A 16,082-nucleotide genomic window follows, 5' to 3' on the forward strand; every position below is an offset into this window, starting at 1 on the left:
TCTGCCCCAAGATCCTGGTGCTGCCCTTGGGGACTTTCCCTTGAACCTGATGGTTGAGGCCATTGAGACTGCCTAGAGGCAGATGCCCCTGGCATAGGAGAGGCAGCACGATAAAAGGAGAAATGTTTCAACCTCTTTTTACTGGTAAAGAGAGCTTTACCCCTTTTGGAGGTCTTTTTAGATGTACTTATCCAGATCGTCTCAAAAAAACCATACCCCATGAAGGGAAACAAACTGGCTAAGAGCTTTGACATGGTGCTTCGGCTGATCAATATTTCAGCCATGGAACTCTGTGACAATGCACTAGTCCAAGCATAAGCCTCAAGGCTTAAACGATAGTGTCTTTCATAGCATCTACTGTGAGACAGTGCGTCAGATACACCAGCCCATTGCCGGGCCTGCAGATCAAGCAGAATTTCAGGCATCTCCAAAAACTGTTCCTTAACCCTTTGAAGTCAACATTTTTCAATGAGTTGGCGTGATTCAAAATGTGCTCCACCAAAATGGTGGCGCAGAACGTCAAAGGGTTAATGGACCGAGATGCACCAATTGCAGAAAGAATCGGCTGCGCTACTGAACTGCAAAAGACATAGTCTTTAAAAGGAAGTTCCAACTTTAATTTGTTGGATCCTTTAACATCAGTGCATTATCCATTGGACATGCGACACTCTGCTCACTGAGGTGATTGCAGCATCAATTGCTGGAACCCCCATTTTCTTCATAGAAATCCTCTTTCATAAAGTTTGGAAGATTTCTTGGGAGGATAAAATGGTTTATCCGGATGTTACCATTCAGAATACATAAGTTTTTTTTTTTTTTTTTTAGCTATGCATGAATAGGAAAACACATTCCCAGGTGGGGGAGGTTCTAATGAACCCAATAAGCGGTAGATAACTCAAAAGCCTGTGCTGCAGGTAACAAAATGGTTGAGTAAGGAAGTACACAAGCAACCTGACATGCGATGCTACAGCTTCCATATTAGGATCCTCCAAAGAGGATAAAAAAAATCTTCCAATATTTGGGAATATCTACCTGAACCCCAGCCTCCTGCACCTCAACAAAAGGGCCCTGAGGACTAGATGGGAATTTCCTGTGTTTAGTCTCACTATGGACATGGATTTTCAAATGGTAGAAAAAAAAACACGTGTTTGTATGATATATGCAGGGACTGAAGTGTTCTACATCCGACTGCTCAATCTGACTAACCGTATCCCTCTCAGACGAGGATGACATTCTTTTGGGAATGGATTTAGTTTACAGTGCAAAACAAATAACCTTTTAGAGAAGTTCCTGGTCCCATTACCATTGATAGCCTGAAGCATAAAGCAGCAGGACTATGCAAAAGAATGTACATTGCTAGGCTATAGTTCAGCGCCATTAGCTGCTATTAACCCTAGCTTCAGTAAAGTATAATGTGACACAGGAATAAGCCCGTGTTCACTAACCTGACCAAGCCATCCAGCTGCTCTGTTGTCACATATACAGTGCTAAAACTAGCTTCCTCCATGTGTGGCCGGCGTCCGATGCCTTAGCCACACACCCCTCCCCGCCCCTTTTCAAAGGAAGGTGCTTTCCTGTCTAAGCAGCATCCTGTGGACCTGTAGGCATGGCAGAGGGGTAAATCCTCCGCTGATGCGGCCGCAGTCTGTACTTTTTTTTTTTTTTATCTAAAGGAAATTGCTTTGCATCGTGAAAAAAAAACAAATATTTGGGGCACAGGAGGAGACCAGACCCTCCTTACCAGAGGATCTGTTGTGGCTAGAGGAGAGGAGAGTGAAGGCTTCCTTGCTGTTTCCAGCATTAGGACGGTGAGTGCTCATTACAGCCCCCAGTGGTGACAGATAGGCATGACAACATAATACATGGAAGGAGAAATGCCTCAGAGCTAAAAACCCAATCTTCACCCTTCACGGTGGACTCTGGGACCTTTTAGGAAACCTCCAGTAAAACCTTGTTTCTTCGGGCACGAGGCCCAGGTACAATTCATTTAACTCATGAAAAAGACATCAGAACGGATCCGGTCAGCATGGCTAGCCCCTACAAGGATTACTACCAGTGGAGCTTAGCACAGCATATCTTTACTCGTGACCAACACCTTAGACACTGGCGAAAAAAAATGGAGGACTCCCAATAATGGTAAGGGTTATATAGGGGAGTACATGCCTTTAGAGGCGTGCCAGTGTCCAGCACCTGTCGGTCCAATATAACCCACATAGTAAATTACTATGTCTCTGTGTCGCCTGATGTAAGATTTTTTTTAACCATGCGCACGTAACGCAATGCATCGCGGAATCAAAGCATGGAACGGATAACCGTAGTCGACTCACGAGACTAGTGAATATGGGTACCCCTAGTACACTCTACTATGCAGAGGGGACACAGTACTGCTCTCCTCTATGGTGCAATTGGATAGAAATGGAACGCCTTTTTGGCGCCATTCGATGGACGGATGGGGGAACAGGATCACCACCCGTCTTTTTGGTCGACAGGATCAGATGGCGGCGATTCTCAGCTGACAGAGCTGTATAGAAGAGACTAGAGGGTCTGATCAGATCCCCATGAAAAACCAGCAGGTGGGCCCAATTGGATTGCACATGTGAAAGGGGCCTTATTACATTTATACACTATACATATGTAAACATTTTAAAACGTAGTGTTAATACTAAACATCATTTCAACCGAATGTAATCCCTTGTAAGGGAACGTGCAGATTGTGAGAAATACAGAAAAAAATAAAAATGATCAATAGATACGGGAATCCCTGCCTACACCATGATGTACCCCATGATTTAATTCAACAATGTACAATAGTGGTGACAACTGAAACAGTTAAAAAGTGACAGTGCTAGTTTGTTCATCCTACTGGTGTGTTAGCTTGTTGAATACAAACTATAACAGCAGTTTATTTTAAAACCCAAAAATAGCTCTTAAAGATTCTCTCAGGTCAATTAAAACGCACCAGAAAATGAAGTCCCTCCTCTTCCACCCCTTCGTCCTCTTCCAGAGGTTTCATCATTAAAACCTATTAAAAAAAATATATATTAAAAACGAGGCAGAGATGCGCAGCTCAGTGTACTCTACAGAAGAATGGGAGCAGGCATGTTTATTTTATTGCAGGAGAGATATTGTTGGTCTCTTCTGCAATTAAAAACATGCCTGCTTCCAATTTTTCACTTCAATTCTACTTTAAAAAGATTTCATCATCGGACCACAGAGATAAAATAAGTAGAGCTTTTTTTTTTATAGTGCTGTATACACACACACACACACAAGATATAGAAACATCTATACACTTACTATTACCAGCTGGAAAAAATAGGATTTTTTACTTATCATAATATCCATTTCTCTGAAGTTCATTGACAGACACAGCCTTCATAACGATACAGTTATATCACCTCTATTAGGAGTAGGACAAGACAGAACAAAAAGCAAACAAGCACGTGGCTACGCCCATGGGCCATCCTTCGGTCAGTATATAACTCCGTCCTGCTCTAGGTATTCAGTTTAGTAGTAAGCAGTAATAGACATATCAAAAGAACTCCACAGAAGGGCGGGTGTGGTGTCAATGAACTTCAGAGAAATGGATTTTACCTTAAGTAGAAAATCCTATTTTCTCATTCATTCACAGAGACCGCCTACATAATGATAGGGACACCCCAAAGCATAGCAGTGCCAACATTAGGGGGGGGGGGGGGGGGAAATCCCAAAGCTAATACAAGAGGCAACCAGGTACCAGGAACTTTACCCAGTACAAGCTGGAACCCAACCTGAACAATACCTCTTCAAGACGGAATAGACCCTCTAACCAGCGGCCTGCAAAAATACCTTGCGGCCAAAAGGAGGCATCAGCAGATGCCAATTTATTTACTTTGTAGACTTGTGAACCAGTACACCAACAACCGGTGGGCACCTTGCCAAATTGGTCAATGGATGCTTGATGACAGAAGGCCCAAGAAGCACTAAGCGCCCCAGAGAAAAAGCACCATAACAGGAAAGGAGGCACCCGATCCCTGACAGAACAGCCATCCCCCCACTCAGAGACAGGTTGTAGACAAAACCAGTGACAACCCTTTCTTGGCCCGTCCACAAATACCCCCTTCAGGGCAGATAAGGCAAATTCCTCAGAAAGTGCTGACTAGGGACACAAAGACAATACAATGTCCTTATTCAAATGGAAATCTAAGGACAGAACTCTGTAAACAAAAAGGCAAACCAACTTAACCTGGGTAAGGTGAAGAACAAGATAACACCCCCTTCTTTACACTCTGAGCGGAGGCGAAAGACCCAGGAGACCATCCTCCGAGCCAGAGAAAGTAATGGAATCTCCAGAATATCTTGAAAAAGGATCGAGAGACTTCTGGAGAACCAAAATTACCAAGTTCAGGTCCCAGAACAGTAGAACTACCGCACTGGTGTTAACAGACCTCTAACCCCTGGAAAAGGGTACGTACCAGGAAGTGCGAGACCGAGAGACGCTGAAAGATCACCCAGGCTGACACTTGGGCCTTGATGGTACTCAGGGCTGTTCCCTCTACACCCCCCCCCCCCCCAAGAGGCGTGATGGAGACCGTAGCACCTGGCTCATCACAGCCAGGCTGTTGAATACCAGTGCCTTTAAAAACAGGATGGAAGAATGGTCCATGAGACCGTAGACCCTTCCTGAAAAGCAGTCACCTAGAAAAATCTTGGCGACTGGGCGCACCCTGTCAACGTTCCCAGACCCCCGGGAATCATCTGGATCCAACAGGATGACCAAAATCCCTGCAGCCTGTCAAAAAGACCACAGCAAAGGCTGGAAATAATGAAAAGCATAGAGTAAACATGGGTCACTAGAGCCGCCTGAAAACTTGGTACCATCCTGTTCAACCAAGACGCAAAAACAGAACCACCTAAGGCGTGCCCCCTCGGAGACTATACGATGAAATGCATCCCAGTGAAGGGCCCACCCTGTGGTCCAACCCTAACCAACTGAGGTATCAGATTTACAGTATTCACTTCCTGGAAAGCTTATGCCAGAAAAGGCAGGAACAAGATGCTCTGCCAAGCAGAGGATACTGGGAACAGCCTGTTTTGGCCTGCCCTGGCAAAAGACATAAGCCACCGCCGTTGCCTGCCTGGATCTGTACCGGGAGCCCCCAAAGTCTATCCTTTCAAGATCCAGAATTAGTCTGTTCGCATGAAGTTCCAAGATATCACTCGGTAGTCCAAATTTCACCTACAACAACCCTGAGTAGAGCTCAGTCCTAGGACCTCTCCCCACCCGGGCAGACCGGCATCGGTGGTCACCCTATTCAATACAATGGGAGAAAAAAAAAATAGATAACATCAGACCTAACACCAGCATGCAGATCCGCAGAGGAGCCCACCTGCCAGACAGTAAATGAAAAACAAAATGCAACATGCAACTTCCGGAGTATTGTCCGGGAGAAGCAACATTGTGAGTCCACAGCTAAAGCCTGGGTCAGGCTCAGATAATCCAATGATCTGGCAGGGCCGAACATGCATCCAATAGTATAGACTCCAACTGAAAGCAGTCAAGGTCTGTATAAGAATTACGATACTCCTTGGAGTAGAGGAGTTTGATAAGATCTTTCAGGCAACCCAGTATAGCAAACCCCCCCACCATCAACGCAACCATGACAGGTCCAGGGCCAACACCTTGTGAACACCTGAGGAGCTGTGGCCAGACCCGAAGAGGCAACAACCCCTGCTCATAATGCATCCACAGCAAAAACCAAAGAGAGCAGGAGATGGGTACACAACAGAATGAGTAAGTAGCATTTGTGATGTCGATAGAATTTTTAAAGTCCCCATGACCGCAACAGGGCTTGCACAGTGCCCCTGCAGAGAACAGCCAGCAGTCTGGCAACTAACGCCCTTGGAAGCAGAAAACTTCCTTGGAGGAACACAGCCAGTAAACCAATTGTAACCGGACAAGATCAAAACACGACATGCTACCATCCCAAAATACATGTCTCAGCACCACTAAGGAAACAGAGCTCAGCAATCAGGAAAACTGCGGCCAAGCGACCTAGCGGTTAACTGTAGCACCTGGACCAATAGGTCCCCCACTGCAGCAAAGCCAGGGGGACCCTGCTCCCTCTCCAGACTTGTCTGCTGGAATTTGCAAACCAGAGATTCCTCTACTGGAACCACAGTTGCCTTGAGCAGCCTAGAGATAGAGGGTCCACTACTGGTGGAACATCCCACTATTGTAGGAGGGACTCCCCAAAGGGGTACCTTACAGCAAGAGCTCTTGGAAACAACAAAGACACTTTGGACGCTCCCCATTGTCATGGACAAATTTGTTCGAATAAGAGGAAGGGAATGCGTTCCGAGCAAAACAGTTTACCCAAAGGATACTGGCCCTCCGCTGCAGCCACCATCTTGGAAAAGAATCCCGCACAGATACATTAAGTGCGAAAAAAACAGCTGGGGGGGGGGGGGGGGGTGGTAGGCCTAAATTAGCCCCAGGACCTCCAAAACAACCTCCTTACAGGTCTCACCCCAGATATCCTGAAGGTGGAAAAAAGGGCCGTTGACCCAAAAGATCCTAGGCCATAAGCCTGGACCTCACCCGGGTAGGGGGGTATGGAGGAGAACCCCGGAGGGACCAACCACCCCAGAGTGCACCCGCGCCCGACCTCTCCAAGGAAGGAGATTAGGGGGCACGGTCAGACAGAGGCGGTAATGCTCTCAGACAGACCCCCGGCCTAGACAGAGTGGCTGTCGGTCATGGGGAGACTGATCCAGACAGCAGTAGCCCACTCATTTGTCTATGCGAGACTTAATTTTGCCAGCCGCCCTGGTCCACAATGGGCTTGTCACGGCTGACCCAGCGCAGAGCTAAGGTCTGCCGCACTTGATGGCCAGGCTGGGTAAACTACCAGGATCTATATTATCCAGCCTGTCACCCAGCCCAGCAGTTGATTGCATATCACAGGAAAAAAAAAAAAAAAAAAAATCCAAAGAACCACAGGTCCCAACAGGGAGCCATGACTAGGCAGAAAGAAAAACTGAATACCTAGAGCAGGGTGGGGATATATACTGACTGAAGGACGGCCCATGGGTGTAGCCAGGTTCTCGTTTGCTTTTTGTTCTGCCTAGTCCTACTCCCAATAGAGGCGATATAACCCCATCGTAATGAACGCTGTGTCTGTCAATGAACGAATGAGAAAATGATTTTTTTTTTTTTACTGCTAAACATGCTGGCTTCTTTTCATTACCACCTACCCGTTTGATAATACAAACTAGTCTTAAAAAAATACATTTATCAAAAACTTAAGCAGTTTTGATTTCTTTAATCCAAAAGCTCTATATACTTTTAAAATATGATTTTATAAAGAAAAGACAAGTTTAAAGCGTAGGTCCACCCTAAAAGGAAAAAAAATAAATAAAAATTACATAAAAATGCACCTAAAAAAAATCTGAAGAAAATATATATTTTTTTTACTTAGCAGAAATGGCTGTTGCTAGGCAGATCATACTAATCTGGCACTTTCTACTCCGCGGTGATCTTCATTCTTTTTCTCCCCACGTTGTCTTACGGAATGGGGCGCGCTGTCTTCTGGTAACTGTGTGTGTGTGTCCCAGAATACAGGTGGCCATTCATAAAGCACTACGCGACTCGTGCATAAGCAGTAGCAAATGGGTAGTGAAGCTGCAAGGTTCCACTGCCTGTTTGCCTTAGTTCAAATGGCGGCGCCTGCACCCAATCTGATGGACAGATCGGGCTCAGGCGGCCGACATCGCAGGCAAGCGTGCTTATTAAAAGTCAGCAGCTACAGTGTTTGTAGCTGCTGACTTTATAAGAAAATAATTCTTGCTTCAAAGGATTCAAGTGGCCTACAAAACTAGAGATACACTGAAATTTCAGCCGCTAAAACATTTGGGCTGAAAATGGTGTTATCGGCATTTGGCCAGTGAGAAAAAGGGTGCTGATAATGGAACCGAAAACGCACGCAATTTTGCAATGTTTGACCCAATTATACCATTATCTACTGTACTTATGGTGTTCTTTTAATAAGTCACGTGACTCAAAAACAGCAAACTGCTTTTTCAATGCATTTGGAATGGGAGGTGCATTTTTTTAACTGACCAAAAATGCACCGAGCAGGATTGTTAACACCAGAATGGAAACGCAACAAACCAGTGCGAGGACAAACATAGAATTTAAAACTAAAACATTTTTCTAAAGCTTATCTTGCGCTAACGGTGCCAATAGCCAACTATAAATTAGTATTTATTAATATTGATATTAAAACTTCGAATACAAATATATATAAAAATAGGATTTTTTCGTCACACTTACTGGGAAAAAAATTTTCTTTGAGTAGATCATGGGACACAGTTAGGCTAATATTCGTTACCTGCTGGGTTATACTTCATCTCAGTGAATGGACAAGGTCTTTAGACAGAAAGTGATCCCCTATATAACCCCTCCCATACAGGAAGCGCTTTAGTTTGTAGCAAGCACTGAATACTCAAAAAAGAGGGGAGGGACCTGTGTCCCATGATGTACGCAAAGAAAAGGATTTTACAGGCATGACAAAAGAAATTTTCTTTTTCAAACATCATGGGACACAGGAGTTAGGCTAATATAATATAGCAAGAATTCTCCCAATCACATCTTTCCATTGATGCCATTATTTTGGTTTCACGCCAAGCAATACAAAATCTTTCAGACCTTATAGTAAATCTTCCTAGTGACAGTTTTTCTATCATTCACTAGGGTAGACACCATTGGTCCCAAGATGCCACGGTCCTTTAACAGCCTGGCTTCAATAACCATGCCGTCAAATTTAGACACCGTAAATTGGGGTGGCATATAGGACCTTGAGACAGTAGATCGGGGAGCCATGAAGCATCCACGGGCCGTCCATTGTTAGCTTCTTAACAAATCCTGCGCAACAGATGGGGAAGGAGAGGGATCAGAGAGAGAGCATAAACCAGGGAGGTACTGGTTGCCAGAGAATCTCTTGTTCAGGACACAAAACTACTGTAGCTTGTTGTTGAACCTGGATGCCAGTAGGTCAACCTCTGGCCATCCCCAACGTTGGCAAACTTCCTGGAACACTCCTGAGTGTAGGGACCATTCCATCAGGCAGATTTGCTGGCAGCCGAGATAATCTGCCTTCCAGTTCTCTACTCCCGGGATATGGACTGCCGATAGAAAATCGGCACATGTCCATCTGCCAAGGCTAGCCTCCTTCAGAGCTGAATGACTGTTACCGCCTTGGTGGTTTATATAGGCCACTGCAGTGGCATTTATAGAACATGGATAAGAATCCAAGGTAAATCTTTAAAGAGAAACAGACAGTGATAGAAAAACACTATTAAAAAAAAAAAATACAAATTCATCAATTAGATAAAATTGCACCTCAACCGCATTCGTTTAGAATTTGGCAACATTGCCAAGATACAGGTAGCTACCACATTCAATCTTAAACTCATCCTAAACAAATAGATAGAAATAGACTTATTTGGTAAAATCCTCAAAGCAAAGTCCCTATGCTGAGGCAATATGGTATCCTCCTAATGTATATAGAGCGCTGTAGTAATTGCAGCTAGTGCAGGTTCCTACTCCCTTTGAGAAACTGAGTCCTCTGCATCTACTGCAGTCAGCGGGTAGTAAAGTGGTAGATGTATGAATAGTATTTTTGGCGAGCAATTAGGTTACAATAAATTGCAGGAAAAGCAAAGAGAAAAGCTCCCCACTCTACAGACGTCCAATCTGTCAGGCTGGGATGGAAACGTTGTCCGCACTGAATAAAGGGGGGTGGCGTCTAACTCCCAGGCCTGTACTGCTAGTGTATCACTGCTCTCAAAGGATCGCCGCTAAATAGGGATGCACCGAAATTTCGGCCACCGAAACATATTGGCCGAAAATGGCCCGTTCGACAAAAAGCAGAAAGAGAATTCCTGCCGATACTGGTGCTGAAAAAAAATAGGATTTTTTGTACTCACCGTGAAATTCTTTTCTCTGTAATTCACCAACCGACACAGCTCCTCTCTAACTAAATGGGTTGTATAGCCTGCCATTAGGAGAAACTAGGAAAAATTGTTCCACAATACACAGAACTTTAATCCCGCCCCTGGGAGGCAGACCCTGTGCTATCAACCCTTCCCACTGTTCCCAACAGCTTCAGTACTTCAACAAGCAGTATACATAGAAAAAAAGGAGGGGTGGGTGCTGTGCCGGTCGGTGAATTACAGAGAAAGGGATTTTACGGTGATTACAAAAAATCCTATTTTCTCTTATATTCACCGACCGACAGCTCCTCTACGTAACTACATGGGACATCCCCAAGCAGTGCCAAACAAGGGGTGGGAAAAAAAAACCAGCATAAAAACTTCCACCACCATGGCAAGTGGGAACTAGTGAAACTAAACCCACACAAGCATCAGTATGTGGAAAAACTCCACCATATAACCGGGTATACTCAACAGAAGCGAACCCCAAGACCGCAACAGAGCGGAGGTAATGCAACAGAGCATTAACAAAACAGTACTGCGTTTTTATCTAAAAACCAGGAAAAAACCCAAATTGCAACTACACGGCCGCCTGCAAAACTTTGCGGCCAAAACAGGCATCAGCCGATGCACTGACGTCTACCTTGTAGAACTTGGTAAATTTATGGACAGACGACCAGGTCACCGCCTTACACACCTGAGCGACAGACGCTTGGTGTCGGAAGGCCCAAGAGATTCCGATTGCTCTTGTAGAGTGGGCCGTGACTGTAAAGGGGGGCACCTGCCCCTTCAAGGTGTAGGCTTTGACTACAATCTGTCTGATCCACCTGGAAATGGTGGCCGATGAGACCGCCATGCCTTTCTTAGGACCAGCCACTGAAACCGTGAGTCTGACTTCCGAAGGGGAGCTGTGGCAGACAAGTACACCTTCAGAGCCCTAACCACATCAAGGGCGTGAAGGGCCACCTCCTTGGGGTGCTTCGGCTTAGGACACATTGATGACAATACAATGTCCTCATTGATATGAAAAGCCGAACCACCTTATCCCTGTGGCTGACCAGAAAAGGCGACTTGCAAGACAAGGCAGCCAAATCCGAAACCCTCCTGGTCGATGTGATGGCCACTAGAAAAAACTTTGTGAAAGGGTCAACGGGAATCTCCCTGATATTCTCAAATGGCGGCTTCTGAAGCGCCAACACCAGGTTCAAATCCCATGGAGGTAACGGACACACCGGGACTTCATGCCGTACCCCCTGAACAAAGGTACTCACCAATGAGACGCCAGGGGTCGCTGAAAAAAAAGACAGCCAGGGCTGAAATTTCCCCCTTAATGGTGCTCAACTCCAATTTCTGGTCTACTCCCTGCTGAACAAACAGTAGGATCCTGGATATAGAAAAGGAGTGTGGATGCCACCCTCTCCTCACACATGGAGATGTAGGCTTTCCAGGTACGATGGTATATCTTCCGTGAAGATTTCCGCGCCCTCAGCATAGTTGGAATCACCGAGTCCAACAGATCACGGTTCCTCAGCACCTGGCTCTCAATAGCCATGCCATTAAAGCCAGCGATGGTAAAACAGGGTGAAAGATTGGACCTTGAGATAGGAGGTTCTCTCGCAGCGGCAGTGGCCAGGGAGCGCCTGCCACCAGATGCACCAGGTCCGCGTACCAGAACCGCTGAGGCCCATCTGGGGCAACCAGGATTACTGGAATCCCCTCTGCTTCCACTCTGCGAAGCAGACGTGGCAACAGCTTTAGCGTAGATCAGCTGGTACAAATCCCACGGAGCCACCAGCCCGTCTGACACTTCCACCCACGGATCTCTTGTCGTGGACACAAATCTCGTCACCTTCCGATTGAGACAGGAGGCCAATAGATCCACATCTGGTGTGCCCCATTTCAGGCACAGCAGCCTGAATATCTCTGGATGCAACGCCCACTATCCTGGGTCCAACATCTGCTGACTCATAGTCCGCCTGCCAATTTTCCACCCCCGGGATGTAAATGGCTGACAGAGCCAGAACGTGTCGCTCTGCCCACCGAACTATTTGAGCGACCTGCCGAGCAGCGGCTGAGCGTCTTGTTCCCTCTTGGTGATTTATGTATGCCACAGCCGTGTCGTTGTCTGACTGTATCCAGGTCGGACGGCCTTGAAGACCCGTCGACCATGTGTGGAGGCATAGCCTGATTGCCCTCAATTCTAGCAGGTTGATCGGCAACTTGGATTCATCCGCCGACCAGAGGCCCTGAGCCGACTGAATCCCCATCACTCCACCCCAGTCTAGAGACTGGCGGCCGTAGTGATCACTGTCCATTTTAGGGGAAGGAATGATTCTCCGGACTGAATCAACGGGGACCTTAACCACCAGATCAGAGAGTCCCTGACTGGCAGGCTCACCTGGGTCTGCCGATCAAAGATGCTACCATGAGCCACAGTACTCCATGCAAAAGCGAAGCGACGACCACTTGCGGTTCATCAGCAGCTTGAAGGCAGATCTGAGAGTCTGCAACTTGTCCGAGGGAAGAAAGACCCTCACTACCCTGGAGTCCAAGAGCAAGCCTAGGTACTCCAGACGCTGAGTCGGCACAATCACCGACTTCTTTAGGTTCAACAGCCACCCAAATTCTCGCAGTGTCTGCATGTTGATCGCCACATCCTCCTCTAATTCTGAGGCAGAAAACGCTCTCAGGAGATCGTCTAGGTAACCCACGATTGCGATCCCACGTTGCCTCAGCAACACCAATACTGGAGCCAGAACTTTGGTAAAGACTCAGGGGTGTGATGCCAGGCCAAAAGGAAGAGCCAGAAACTGGTGGTGGGCTTCCCCGACTGCCAAACGCAGAAATTTTTGTATGTGCAGGTACGCATCCTGGATGTCCAAGGACGCCAGGTAGTCCCCTTGATGCAGTGCAGCATCTACTGAGCGAACTGATTCCATTTTGAACCTCTGCACTTTTACAAAGCGATTGAGGGCTTTTAAGTCCAAGTTCGGACGTACTCCTCCTTCTTGGGAACCACAGACAGATTTGAGTAGAAACCCTGGAAGCGTTCCGATACCGGAGCCGGTACAATCACCCCGACTTAGCAAGTCCCTTACCGCCCCTAACAGGGCCTCCCGGCGAACCAGGGACACGGGTATGCTGGAGGGGAAGAATCTGTTTGGCGGCCAAGAGAGAAACTATCTTGTAGCCTGTGGAAATCAGATCGCAGACCCATTGGTCGGATAACCGGGAGGTCCACCGGGCTGCAAACTCCCGAAGGCGAACCCCTCCTCGCCCACCCGATAAGTGGGTGGGGGCAAACCTTCATGTGGTAGCACTTTTGGTCGCAGGATTGCGGTTCCAGGGAGGCTTCTGACCGTCCGTGGGCATCCTGTCGGGCTGGGGGCATTTTGCCAAAGAACCGGGCGGACGAAAAAGCCACGTGTGAGCGGAAAAAGAGGGCCCTTGTGCGGCGAGGCTCCTTAGCCTTCCTCGCCTGTGGGAGTAGGGTACGCTTACCACCAGTGGCATTTTTAATAATGTCATCCAACGAGGCTCCAAAGAGCCGCTCGCCAAGGAAGGGAAGATCCGTCAGGGCTTTCTTGAATGCCTGGTAAGCAGACTAGCATTTTAGCCAAATTAGGCGCCTCAGCACCACAGCTGACACTGAAGCCTTGGATAACAGAGGGAGAGTATCCAGGGCCGCGTCACAAAGGTACCTAAGGCCTTGCACTAATTTGTCTGCTAGCTCCACGCAGACAGGGGAGACGTTCTGTTCTCCCAATTCGCGGTGCAAAAGTTTTGCCCCCTCAGTGTCTGCGACACCAGTACGGGTGGCAGTACAGGTTGCACGGCTGACCTCACAACTGTAAACAAGCGAGCCACCGCCTCAGCCTTCCTGTCCACGGGGTCCTTGAATTCAGGGGTCCACTCAACCGGGATCGTGCTTACTTTAACCTAGATACAGGGGGGTCCACGACCGTAGGAGCCTACCAGTTTTTGAGAAGGCTTTCCTCAAAGGGGTAAAGCATCAGCAAATTTTTGGGGTCCGAAAAAGGTCCGTTGCGGGCGACCCCATTCCCTGTAGATGAATTTGTCAAAATAACTCAAATACGGGAACACCTTAGGTGAACGTGCTGGCTTGCGGGACCTAAAAGGGACCGGTACATCAGCAGAGGGATCCACTGGCTCCTGTATCTTCAGGGTATCACACACAGCTGTGATAAGTGCTCCAACTACCGCTTTATCGCGCATGAACCCAGGACGGGGACTCATCCTCACTGTCCGAACGGTCCTGGTCAGCCACGTCTGATAGGTCAGAGCAGGGTTCACCAGCCGCAGCAGGGCCCGAGTCTGCATCAGAGCTCTCCCCAGAGGACAGGGGTAGGGGCCTCTTACGCGCACCCTTCCTACCACGCACCGCCCCTATCATTGCAACAAAAGCGTCTAGGACCACCATCAGGGTGCCCACGTGCACCGCTCTGTCCACAGGTGACCCGGTTGCAATAGCCTGGATTTCAGTGGAAGAAACACCAGTTTCTGAAGCCATGCTAACCCTAGCCTGTCTGCCACCGGCAAGGGGACTTAGGACAGTGAAGGTCTTGCTGCCGTCGCGTGGGGAGTATTAAGCGCTAGACTCACCACCCTGAGGCCTCTGGGAATGCCACTAGCAGTGCCTCTAGTCCCTAGGAGGTTCCCAGTTGCACAAAGGAAAAACCGTCAGCAGCAGCTGCTTATAACAGTGGTGAAACGCTCTGCAGAGCAAGCTTCAGCGTTCAGAAAAGAGCCAAGAGTATACACAGTGAATACTGGAAAAAGCAAGTGAGAGCACATGTAATGCTGTCACAAGAGAACTGCGGCGAAAAGAGCGCTCAGGCTTCAAGAAAATGGCAGCCAATTTAACTAATAGGAGATCCTAAAGAATATGGCTGCTGAAGCACACAAGGGGAATACAGCCTTCCCACATCCAAGATGGCCGCCGGACAGCGCCATATGGTTAAAGAACAAACCTAGAACAGTGCTGCCTGCGTACAGCCAGAACAACCTCCACAGACCCTTTTTGGGACCCCCCAGACCAGGTCCAACGCCAGCCGCACAAAGCCCCCACAGGTGAGAATCTAGCGAACCCACACACACCCACAGCCCATGCAGCCAACCCCCTCAGAGGGGGGGGGGGGAGGGAGATAGGGACTTGGGAGAGAAAATCGAATCGAGAGAATCGACCCCCCAGGGAATGCCCAGCTGCTCACCCCACCGAAGGAGGGAGAGCCATACTTACCAGTCCTGAAGAGCTGGGAAACATTCCAAAACAGACCTACTTCTGCGCAGTTACAGGGTAGCTGCTGGTCTGGTTTACTGTGATCCAGACAGCAGTAGCCCGGTCATATGTATACCTCGGAGCATTGAAGCTCACCAACCACCTCTGGAGCTGAGGCATGTCGTGGTCTGCCGAGCCTCAGCTGCGGCCTGCACACGCTCGATGGCCGAACTGGGGAGACTACAAGAGGACATCGTATGACGAAAAGCGTAGGGCATGGCCTAGGACATACACACTCTTCCTTCAAGCGGCAGTACTTGCATACACTGCGGTTGTATATTGTATCTTTGTGATTAGTGATCTTAATTTTAATAAATACTGGATGTCTGTTAAATTATTACGCTATGGGCGTTTTTTTCCCTTATATTTAATGAGAATAACACATCCCTGAGGCGACAAGTAGACTACTGGGACCGGCAGAAAGCAAGATACTAGGATCAACAAATAGCTACACAGTGGCTAATACTATGGATGCGCTTCTAACCCTGCAGGGGAGTCGGTGAGTGTGAATTCCGTCTATTGCACAAAAATCGCACCGGATGTTCTACCCCCCAAAGGATTATTTGCACCAGGCACCTTGCACTTTTGGATTGTTTATATGTTCTAGCAATGCTGATTATGGACACTGATTAGAAGACCAGCATTTGCATCACTGAATTTGCATATTTTCAACTTAATTGTGATAATTTTCTTTTCATAAATATTTTTTAGTAGTATTGATTTTTTATAACTTATTTATTGTGCACCACGAGGTATACATTTTAGCACATGGTATAATTTAAATATAATCATTTTGAATTTGATCAAT

At 47.4% G+C, this 16,082-nt stretch overlaps 1 protein-coding gene across 4 annotated transcripts in view; it reads right to left on the reverse strand.

Moving 5' to 3' along the window:
- Nucleotides 1-16,082, reverse strand: part of DDX4 (DEAD-box helicase 4) — a 329,051-nt gene that overhangs the window by 164,087 nt on the left and 148,882 nt on the right. For 3 of the 4 annotated variants that reach the window (XM_077462713.1, XM_077462716.1, XM_077462712.1), the window contains one exon: nt 2,960-3,022. The exons of the other annotated variant lie outside the window; for it this stretch is intronic. In XM_077462713.1, the coding sequence (XP_077318839.1) occupies nt 2,960-3,022 (63 nt within the window). The remainder of the gene's footprint in view (nt 1-2,959; nt 3,023-16,082) is intronic. 4 annotated transcript variants of the gene reach the window in all.

The sequence above is a fragment of the Lithobates pipiens genome, unplaced genomic scaffold (assembly GCF_037356315.1).
Source record: "Lithobates pipiens isolate NorthernLeopardFrog02 unplaced genomic scaffold, aLitPip1_a1.2 Scaffold_3, whole genome shotgun sequence".
NCBI lineage: Eukaryota > Metazoa > Chordata > Amphibia > Anura > Ranidae > Lithobates > Lithobates pipiens.